At 40.3% G+C, this 12,230-nt stretch overlaps 1 protein-coding gene across 1 annotated transcript; it reads left to right on the top strand.

The window, feature by feature from the left end:
* Positions 1–874: 874 nt before the first annotated feature.
* On the top strand, positions 875–2,894 carry LOC121809445. The gene has a single exon (XM_042210078.1). It carries the CDS (start codon positions 988–990, stop codon positions 2,710–2,712), a length of 1,725 nt encoding a protein of 574 aa, XP_042066012.1. The 5' UTR covers positions 875–987; the 3' UTR covers positions 2,713–2,894.
* The last annotated feature ends 9,336 nt before the right edge of the window (positions 2,895–12,230 follow it).

The raw sequence follows: 12,230 nt of genomic DNA on the forward strand, positions 1-12,230 counted from the left end.
TATTCTGTGGTCCATTTTCCATATATTTAACGCACTGTATCTGCATCCCTCTTAATTACCATGCTCCAACAACAAATTACTTATTAGTACAATTTATTGCACCACTAAGCTACGCAAGTAATGAGTAGAAACATAGTACAAATTAAAAAAAGTCAACACAAGCTCACTTTTTAATTACAAATACAGAGTAGTTTTTATTCTATGAGATGTGACAAAAACATATTGTGCATGTCAGTATTATGACTCAGCTTATCTTCGAATAAGACACTATATTATCTGAAAAAGACACATTTTATGTGACTACTTTTTTGGAGTTTTTGTTAAGTTGAATTAGCTCTTGAGCTCTAGCTTAAGGGTTGGAATTATATACTTTGCCAATCCAATTATTTCATCAAACGCACGTTATACTGGATTAAAATAAATTGCCTTTACTAGCTTGTCTCGTGAATTCGCTCTCATTGAACAAATTGTGCATAGGAATTAGGATGAACTCTTGATGATAGTATAAAAAGTAAACTCAAAATATTACTAGTAAATAAATGGCTAAAACCACAAAGATTCAAAACCACAGTTAACCTTCTAATATGAGCCCACAAAGTCAAGAAATGAATACGATTGGACTCCAAACAATTTCAATTTTTTATAGAAATTGTTGAAAACGTTAAAAAATTAAAGTAAGTCATCTAACTATATGAAAATGAAATACGAAAAAATGTGCGACGTCCCAACTGATTAGGCCTATAGCCGACCGCAATTACCAAGATGCCCCTACCCTCAGAGGAATTATTCGCATACAGCCATGCTCACTTTAGTAAATTCACCCAAAATTGCGGTTCTGCCGCAAACTGTATTACAAATTTTTAATAGAGCAGTGATTCACAACAGATAAGATTCCAAAACACCCCCAAATCCACACCTCTCAATCCCATCCCCCGCCGGAATCTTGAATCTCCGCCGCAATGGGTTCCTTCCAAATCCAATAAAGAAATGGGCGAGGAAGAAACCGCCCCCTCGTCCTCATCAACAACACAAAACCAACAATTAAAGCAAGCAATTCTTCAAATTTCCTCTTTAATTTCAGTTTCCCATTCAATCAAGGTCTTCACCGCGAAATGGCAGGCGGCGAGGATCAAGCTCGAGGAGCTGTTCTCTCACCTCGCCGCAATCGAGAACTGCGGATTGGGCGCCCAAAATGAGCCTCTGTCCGCGGCGGTGGAGGATATTCTGGCTACGCTGGCAAATTACGGCGAGCTAGCGCGGCGGTGCTCGGAGTCCTCCTACAGCGGGAAGCTCCTCATGCAGAGCGATCTCGACATGCTCACGGCGAGGCTCGACGCCCACACCGGTAGCCTCCGCGAAATCTATGCGGCGGGGCTGCTCGAGCAGAGCCACGCACTCGTCGTGTCGAGGCCGAGCTGCTCCTCCGCCTCCAAAGACGACGTGCGTTTCTACCTCAACGACGTCGTTTCGAGGCTCAAAATTGGAGGTAAAATTATGAAATTGGAAGCCCTAATCGCCTTCAACGAAGTGATTCGAGAAGATGATAGATGCGTCAAGATCGCTATAGAGATCGACGGCTTCGTCAACCTACTTGTCAATTTACTTGATTTTCACGAGGAGGAGGTGGTGGAGGAGGCCGCCGCAGCGGTCTCCTCCATCACCGTATTCCCGCCGGGGAAATCCGCGCTCATCGCCGCCGGCGTGATTGCGCCGCTGATCAGAGTGGTGGAGAGCGGCACCGAGCTGAGCAAGGAGTTCGCGGCAAGGTGCTTGATGAAAATGACGGAGAATTCCGACAACGTTTGGGCGGTTTCCGCCCACGGCGGCGTCCCCGCTCTGTTAAAAATCTGTTGCAGCGACGGCGCTAGCGGGAGTGAGCTGGTTTGCTTGGCTTGTGGGGTGCTGAAGAATCTCGCGGCTGTGGAGGAGATCAAGCGGTTCATGGTGGAAGACGGCGCCGTGGCCGGCCTCGTCGACCTGGCCGGAAGCAGGGGCGACGAGGCGGTGCAGATTAGCGCTCTTGATCTTTTGCAGACAATGGCTTATAGAGATGAATCAATTCGGGAGAATATCATTACACACGGCGGAATTCCGACGCTTGTCGGGATCATGGACCCGGCTCGGGCAGTTTCTACGAAAACGAGAGAGGTCGCGTTTCGAAGCATGACGATGATATGCTTGTCGTGCGAGAGGTCGATGTTGAGCTCGGGTTTAGCGGATCACATACTACATTTCCTCCGGTTCGGGGAGGGTCCAGTCCAGGAACTGGCCTTAAAGGCTAGTTTCTGGCTGTGTGGGGCGTCCGAGTACGCTAAAAAGGCGATGGGGGACGCAGGGTTCATGCCTGTAATCGTAAAGTTTCTCGATTCCAAGTCGTTCGAGATAAGGGAAATAGCGGCAGAGACGCTGTCGAGCATGCTCGTGGTGCCTAAGAATAGGAAGAGGTTCGTGCAGGATGATGAGAACGTTGTCGTTTTGATGCAAATGCTTGACCCCGAGCAAGGGGGCTCGGGGAATAAGAAGCTTCTGCTTTCGATTTTGATGTCGTTGGCAAGGAGTAATAGCGCCAGGAAGAAAATGTTGAGTTCGGGATACCTTAAAAACATCGAGAAGCTAGCCGAGGACGAGGGTGGGGATGATGCGAAGAAGATTGTCAGGAAATTGTCTTCCTCTAGATTTCGTAATGTATTCAATGTTTTCCGGCATGCTTGAAAATTCTAAAATACACTTCACCTTTTGTTTTATTTGTATTAATGTTTGGTTCAAGATTTTTGTTTTGTAAATCCATATTAGTCCGTTTTGATTAGAGAGTTTGTTGATTATTAGTAGTGGGAATGGCCTTTCAGAATCCATCTTTACCATCAATATCAATAATACTACTACTGATTATAATAGCTTGTTTTGGAGAGTGACTTCCGTAACTTCATATTCATTGCATTTGTGTTTGTTGGTTGTACAGTGTCTTGTCATCCATCGCTGCTCGTGAGAAGTCACGTGATATTTGAATGTGGTCTAGTACAAGTAGTATTTTTTCTTTCCCCTTAAAAAATAAACCTTTGCTTTTCAGGATATGAATTTATGTAATGTTATTATGTGAATTACTAAATAGAGAATAAAATAAGAAAAAAAGAAAAGTAGAGATAATGGTATTTTTATTTTAAAAGACATTTTTAGTGTGAGAGCATATTACATGTACTAGTTGATTTCTAGCAGTAGTAGTTACCTAACTAACTCTCAAAGTGTCATATGGGTTTCGAGCCTAAACAAATTGTCTATTTTCGGAAATTTGTTTTTAGTAAATTAATTAATTTATTTTAGTCTTATTCCTTTTTTCAAGTTTCGAATGAATTTCATTCTTCGTTTAAGACCATCTATGTTCTATATATGATGTATTAATGTCGAACACAAAGTGTGCTCCACGAGAGACTTAAGTCTCTATGAAAAATGTTAAAAGAAGATATAAGTATTTGATATATTTATATTAAATTATAAGAAAATGCTTCTTTCAACATTTAGAATATGAAATATAGATTATGCAGCTCCTATCAAAACAAATTATATGTGGCATATATCCTTCTATATTAATACGTTGGCAAAACTAAGCGATGCATGTGAATAATTAACTCATGTGTGAGCATATGCACATGAGAATTATATGAAGTTGGGAGAAGGTCATGTGAAGTACATACTGTATTAGCTATAGACATGTACAAATGAGGAATGTGATAGATGATCTGCCCCTTTTTGTCTTTCACTCTTCCTCTCTTGGCCACTTTTCATTTTTTTTTGTTGCTTGTGCATTATTTTGTCGTTTAAGTATATTTTTGGGTTAATTGTGCTCTGCCTAAAATATGGCCTCGGCAGGTTTTGTATGAATTAGAAATAAGGTTCAAAAATGTGTTGGGCATATTCGTTTGGTAGCTATGTCATGTTTCGATAAGACATGATACAATTAGTGATAGTTATAATAGTTTCGATTAGTTAATTTATCTTGATTGAGTGTTTGGTAGGTACAGATAATTGTGAGTTATCCTATTTAAATGTACAACAAGTCACAAAGAAAAATAAAAATTAGAATTGTCTAAATTATCCTCATTAATTTAACTTAAAATGACTAAAACTATTATCATGTTGTTGTTGCACTTCTCTCTTGCAAACAGAATGTTCATCGATTCACCGAGAGCTGTTTCACTGTTGTTGATCTTCTACAAACTGAATGCTCAAATTTTAGTTATCATTGTTGGGCGAGCTCTGGATGATGAAGGAAAAAATAGACCAAACACAACAAATGAGAGGCGAGCTCTGGATGATGAAGAAAGCAACTACCTCCAAAAATCCATCAAGAAGACATCATCTCTAACAATCCCCTCTTCCTCCCCCTTTCAACAAACCCTCGCTTCAACACTACTCCACCGCCGCCAACCATCTATTCTCCGGCCACCATAATCAATTCCTCGGTGGCGCCTCCACAATTCTTGGAAATTCCTTCAATCACAGCCGATGTCGACTGTAAATGTCGGTCAAGAATCATACCCGCTTCAAGAAATTGCACCAATTTCCGCTCCGATTCCCCTCTTCAACCCGATCGCCAGTACTCCTTCGCCCCCACCTGCCAAGCGGGACCTTTTCAGGTCTCCTGTCTCCGGCAAGGATCCCACTGCAAAGGTTCGGGTTTTCCTTTTTAAATGTGTCGACGTCTTCCCTTTTTAAATTAATTTGTGAAATTTCATTCTGTTACTGCATAGGTTGAAGAGGATGAAGGAGAAGAGGAGTGAGGGTCCGGCGAGCGGCGAGAATATGTTGCCGAAAAATCTGGAAGAATAATTGCAAACATCCTAACCTTGATTCAAAAATGGAGTCGCCGGGAGGTATGGTGTCGCCCGAAGAAATGTAGTTGCCGGATTTTTGAGTTGCCAGAAGAAATGGAGGAGGCAGAAGCAATTTTTGTGAAGAAGAAAAGAAGGGAGGCGTATGTTTAGTTTAAGATTATAAATTTGATGATTAAAAATGTATTTTGCCAATATTAACTAGGTATCCTAGATATGTAACATGCTAAAATGGGTGGTTACATATATGATTGAAACATAGATTTTTTAATTGGCCTTGTACGGGCCGAATACAAAATACGGGCTATTAGATTTAATAACATAGCTATCAAATGCACAAATAAACACGGATTAATTCCCTTATCTAGCCGTAGCATAGCTACCAAACGGCTCTTTAAGTTCACACTGATCAAAAGTAAACTCCATTAACTTTTTAAGTTCACTTTTCTTCATAAAGTCAAATAATTCTTAAACCTCGCACTAGTCAAATACGAAACAAATAATCGGGGCCAGAGGTACGTAGTACTTAATTTATTTCTCAAAAAATATATTCCATATTTATAATTAGGACAAAGATTCCGTGATACAAAATTCTAAAAACATTAACAAAAAACAAGAATACATTTAATGAAAAGTTATTAATATTGCAAAAATAAGACCATAGGTCGAATCAATCAGATGGGTAAATAAATGTGCTATTGACTATTTTAGTAAAAGTGTATTTCTCGTCTAATTGGGCCAAAATGATTCTAATAATTTGGTTTAGGAAATAAATAAATGGGCCTAATATGTTGGAATAAACCGGCCTTGCATCTACATACCATTATTGCAGTTGATTGATTGGAAATTTATCAGCTACGAAAATGTTTACTCATTAATCATTATATCCACATATTTTCATAATTTTACAAAATACTTTTAAAATAACAATAAAGAAAAGGCTCACTGTCGCTGCGATGGCTGCAGCCTGCATGGTCACCTAATTACAATTTCTCCATTAAGTAATTGAGTTTAAGTTAATTGTCGAATTCGATGGTTCCATTTATTAGTTAAAAAGCTTGAGTAACGACAAGAATTGATTTTGGGGGTTTGTTATGTTATACTTTGTTGAAATTTTGTGAATAACAAGGGTTATACGTTATTAACCTTTTGTGTTCCACTTGATTCAAATAATAACCCACGATATAATAGTATGTGATGATTTACAATTTGAAATGGGCCTACCCATATGACATGGGAATGAATACTATTATTGTTAAAAGGCTTGACTCACAGCCCATATCATAAGTCTCATTTTGTATTGTATGATAATTAAAATTTAAAATCTTATTTACATTTTATACCATATTAAATCATTACATTCTCATTTTATTTTATTATAAATTAATATTGTGTAAACCATATATCCTCTAGAGAAAAACTAAATTATATTTCCAAGATATTCACGGAAAGGGGGTGTCCTTAAACTATCTAGTCTTTACTGCGATTGCTACAGCTCAACAAATAGAGCAAAATAAATAAAGATAGTAAAAAATTATAACTGACATACATATTAATGAACAACATTAAATTCTCAACATTTAAAGCCCATTTCACCGATGTTAAATCACCATCTTGTGCGTATAAAAGCATAAAGAAATGACCAGTCTCTCTCAATCTTTAAGTCTAAGACAAATGGACGCTTCTTCATCATCACTACTTTTTTCTCAATATCTCAGCTGTCACACTCTGCAATATTATTTCAGTAATAATTTGAGTATTATTTCCCCCTTTATTGTGCCTGCAAATACGATGGCGTATTTTGAAGTAGTTTTATCATGTTAGCTAAGTAATTGAGTTTTCCGCCCTTGTTTGATGCAACAAAAATACCGAGTGGTGTAATTATAAAGTGTTTAGCCACGTCAACTTTTCGAGGACTAATGAATATAAATATTTAGAAGTGTCAATTAAGAAACACATAATTGAATTTGAGAGTTAACATGAATCTCCTTTTTCAGGTATATATAATATTCGACACCATTACAATTCACGAATCACCATGAGAAATTGTTGCATTTCAAAAAAAAAAATCCTTAACCTCGTATTGAAATCTATGAAACAAATTCATATCTATATCTCAACCCTTTATATATATTTCTAGAATTACCCTTTTTATTTGTTGATCACTCAAAACTCATGTCCTATGAAGTAGAGAAACACTATGAATTAATACAATGTAAGCAAGTTGTTATCTTTACTACTCTTAAAAATTTACTACTACTACTACTATACTTGAAGATATTTGCTAACACTGGAACATGCTTTCATGGTCCTGATTCCTGAATAGTGAATATATATATTAATAAAAAGACATGAAAAAGAAAAATGTTGCTTTCGTTACCTAATCTATTACCAGTCTGTTAACTAACGTTTATTATGGTGCATCACTTCATTGTCTAGGGTGGAAATTTGGAAACTGGGTCCTACTTTATTCTATATTGCCCTTTAAAATTTATCATGAGGTCTTTATTTTCGCACTGTAAAAAGATTTAATGTCGGAGCAATTAATTCCTGTCACTACGCAATACCATGTCTATTAAAAATTTAAAACAGACCATTGGTTTCTACGGAATCTTGAATTGATGTTTTAATAAAGAATAAAGCTATGCGGCCATATTATGTCCACCCATAAATTAATTAAATAACAAAGAAAATTGATTTTTTTAAAAAAATTTGGTTTAATACTGTTGGAAAAGAAGATGACATGTGTTGGAAAAGAAGACCACATTAATATGCCGCCCACATTAAGTAGTGTAGAGTCCTAAGTGTTGTAAAGTACCAACTACATTTATTGGTGTACTAGAATGTTCTCATTCACCCTATAAATACTAGGGTGAATGAACATTTGAAAGACATGGAAAACAAACATTGAAATATTTCTCTATACACTTCTTCCTATCAAATGACTAACCAATCTTTCTCCACCTCTCTCGATTACCATCTTTAAGATGGTATCAGAGCATGAAATTTTTATTTGGGGACTCAGAGCAATGTCATCATAGTCCCATACCCTTCTCGGCCTTTCCTTCATTATCCCTGCAAAACGAAAACCAAAGATGTCAGATTCTGACACAGAAAATACCAAACCACACTCTGCCGATACTATGGCAGATTTTGCGGCACAATTTGCCGAATTCATGAAGTTCATGAATAAAACCGGAAACAAACCAGAAAACCCTCCAAAACAGTCACCACAAAACCTGGAGTCTTTGGGAGAAATCCGCTTAGAAGACAAACTCAATGGGGATAATTATCCCCTTTGGATAAATCTGATGGAACGAGCTATAGGTGGAAAGGGACTGATTTCTCACATTTCTGGAGGATCAGAACCCCCCACCGCCAACGATCCCGGCTACGCGATATGGCAACAACGGGATCATTGTTGCTTCAATTGGATCATCAACAACATTGAATCCAGTTTGAGGAATGAAGTTTCACAGTATAAAACAGCCCGAAACCTATGGGAAGGTCTGGCAATCACCTATGGAAGTGGAGCTGACCCCTTTCAAGTACATGATCTACACAGGCAGGCGATGACAATTAAGCAAGGAGATATGAGCCTGGAATCCCTCTGGAATAAATTCCAGGACCTATGGATCTCAATAGATGCAAGAGATCCTAATCCCATGGAAAGCCCCAAAAGCATCGAGAAGTACAACAAACATACACAGAGGCATCGACTCTACCAATTCATATGGGCTTTAGACGACAAATACGACAAGATCAGACGGGAAATACTAAATACAGATCCGTTACCATCTGTTCGCAGAGCATATGGTATGGTGAGAAGGGAAGCTGTCAATGAGAAGGTTCTCAAACCCGAACCAGACTCATCTGGAATCGCAGCCGGCCTGGGAGCTTTCCACAGAAACCGCCCAACTCCAGCGGCGCAAACCCCACCGGAAATCTGCACACCATTCCCACCAAATCGAAAACAAGATGAAGACAAAAACAAGCTTATTTGCTCACACTGCGGAGGAAAAAAACACACACGGGATACATGCTTCCACCTCCACGGATACCCCGAATGGTGGCAAGAGATGAAGAGAACTCGCCAAAGTGGAAAACGAGGTGGCACCGGGAATGGAAGGGCAGCAGCCGCCATTCTGATCGGAGGAGACCGAGCCACCTACACCGGAGGACCGGCGGGCGGCTTCGGCAAACCCACGGTCAACGGCAGAGGCGGCGGCTTCGGCAACTCCACAGGCACCGGCGGCTTCGGCAATCCCTCATCCAGCGGCGGCAACGTCGTCACTCCACCACCACAATACCCTAACAGCGGCGCAGCACCAGGGGGTGGCGGAGGCGGCGCAAACCAAGTCAACGTGGCCAAAGCACCAATTGCATCGACTCAAACGTGGATGGAAGGTAAAATTAATGAGGGGGAAGGAGGGACCGGTGACCACCGGTCTCCGATCTCGGCTGGGAAGGCCGACCGTGAGAGGGAGTCGACGGGTGTGGGAGCAGAAATGGAGCGGGAGAGTGAAAGGGGGGGACGGCTAGGGTTTTTTAGGAGAAGAACACTCCTTTTGCAAAATAGTCCCCCAATCCCACATCAATCCTATAAAACACCCCACCCCACAAATATTTTCGAAACCCCACCCCTACTTATACCTGAATTCCAAAAACCCACCCCAGAAAATCACAATATTTCCAAATATTTCCCCAACTTTCGGAAAATGCACAATCACACCCGAAAGTTTGAATTTCCACCTTCCACACCATATACAAACTTGGTCCAAGCTCTGGCATATTCGTCATCCTCAAAAATAGGACCAAAAGACTCCCATTGGATTTTTGATTGTGGTGCAACTGACACAATGACATTCGATAAATCCGATTTTTTAGATATATCCAAATCAAAAAAAACCTTTTGTCCAAACAGCCAGTGGGGAGTTAGCACAGGTCGAAGGGGCAGGAACTATATATATATCACCAACCCTTCGTCTCTCCAATTGTCTTTATGTTCCGTCCTTGTCCCACAAATTATTGTCTGTGAGTCACGTCACGAAAGAACTTAACTGCAAACTCCTAATGCAGCCTCGTTTTTGCATGTTACAGGATATCAAGACGGGAACGATAGTTGGGCGTGGCACTGAGCGACATGGACTGTACTACGTTGATGAGATCGCCCAACATAGTACTGCACTGCTAAGTCGTGGACTGAATGAAAGACAGATATGGCTCCTACACCGTCGGTTAGGGCACCCATCTATAGGATATCTCCGTTTACTCTTTCCCAAATTAGTTTCTTCTTCATATGTTTTGAATTGTGAAACGTGTGTTTTGGCTAAAAGTCATAGACATTCCTTCAAATTGAACAAAACTAGAGAAAAAACTCCTTTTGCTTTAGTTCACTCTGATGTTTGGGGCCCTGCGCCCGTTACCGGGGGTCAAGGATTTCGATATTTTTTGCTTTTTGTTGATGATTTTTCTCGTATGACTTGGATTTATTTTTTGAAATCAAAATCAGAAGTCTTTGGAAAATTCACTGAGTTCTATAACCTTGTCCAAACCCAGTACAACACCAAAATCCAAGTCCTTAGATCTGATAATGGGAGAGAATATGTGAACTCTAGCATGAAAACCTTCTTTACCGAAAAAGGTCTCCTTCACCAAACAACATGTGCCTACACGCCAGAACAAAATGGGGTGGCTGAGCGAAAAAACCGGTATATTTTGGAGATCACCCGTGCACTTCTGATAGAATCCCACATCCCTAAAACCTTCTGGCCTGAAGCCATAGCCACATCTGTTTACCTCCTAAATCGTCTTCCCACAGGAATCCTAAACTTCAAAACCCCTTTAGAGGTATTCTCTAACAAACACTCAATTCCCTCTTCTCTCATTCTTGAACCCAAAGTTTTTGGCTGCACTGTCTTTGCTCACATACCCAAAAATGATCGCGATAAATTCTCACCATGTGCTGTCAAATGTGTTTTCTTGGGGTATGGAAAAAATCAGAAAGGGTATAGATGTTATGACCCATCAACAGATCGCATGTATGTAACTATGAACTGTGACTTCGTTGAAAGTGAATATTTCTATAGCCAATCTAGTGGTCAGGGGGAGAGTGAGCCAGGTAACCCGAATAGTGACGCACTCAATTGGCTACCTCTATGGGGAGAAACCATTCAGGGGGAGGAAAATCCTATCATAATTGAGAGTCCAACAGCGCCAATTCCTCATGAACAGAACATGTCGCCTCAGGACCCAGCCAAACTATCGAACCAGTCTTTGAGACCCGAGGTAAAAACTTTTGATCCCAACATTGGTACTCTGCCCGAAATTGCTAACAGTGGCAGGGAAAATATAAGTGATACAGAAGAGCCACCTACAGAACAAGAGACAGGACATGGCAGATTACCCCACAGGAGTACGAGGGGCATTCCTCCTCGACGATATTCTCCAGACTGGAAAGGACGAAAATCAAGGTACTCAGTTGCAAATTTCACCCAGGGACACCTTACTGAAATGGCTAGAGCGTTTGAAGCTGCTCTCTATGAAGAAGAAGAGATTCCACAATCCTTCGAGATGGCAATGCAACACAAGCACTGGAGGGAAGCCATGAAGAAGGAGATTGATGCCCTGAAAAAGAATGAAACATGGGAGATATGTACTCTACCTCCGGGAAAGAAACCAGTAGCTTGTCGGTGGATCTTCACCATAAAACGACGTGCAGATGGTTCAATCGAGAGATACAAGGCAAGATTGGTTGCTAAAGGATACACTCAAGTGTATGGAGTAGACTATGAGGAAACGTTCTCCCCGGTGGCCAAACTAAATACAGTAAGAACTCTTCTTTCTGTGGCTGCATGCAAAGAATGGCCATTATACCAGTTGGATGTGACAAATGCCTTTCTTCATGGTGAACTTGAAAAGACCAAGGAAGTCTATATGGAGGTCCCACCAGGTCTGTACGAAGAATTTGGAAAAGGGCAGGTATGCAGATTGAAAAAGACCCTCTATGGGTTAAAGCAATCACCCAGAGTATGGTTCGGAAGATTTTGTCAGGCAATGTTCAAACATGGCTTTAAACAGAGCCATTCAGATCACACACTATTTCTGAAAGAAAGGAATGGAAAAATGACATGCTTGATTATTTATGTTGATGACATGATCATAACAGGAGATGATATTGAAGAAATCCAGAATTTGAAAGAGAATCTCTTCAAAGAATTTGAAATGAAGGACTTAGGAGCTTTGAAGTACTTCCTTGGGATCGAAGTGTTGAGATCCAAGCACGGAATCTTCTTAAGGCAGAAGAAGTATATACTTGACATGCTCACCGAAATAGGTATGCTTGACTGCAAGCCTGCTGAAACTCCAATGGTACCCAACCATGGGTTGAAAATTGTAGATGGA

This window comes from Salvia splendens, chromosome 6 (genome assembly GCF_004379255.2).
Source record: "Salvia splendens isolate huo1 chromosome 6, SspV2, whole genome shotgun sequence".
In the NCBI taxonomy this organism is placed as follows: Eukaryota; Viridiplantae; Streptophyta; class Magnoliopsida; order Lamiales; family Lamiaceae; genus Salvia; species Salvia splendens.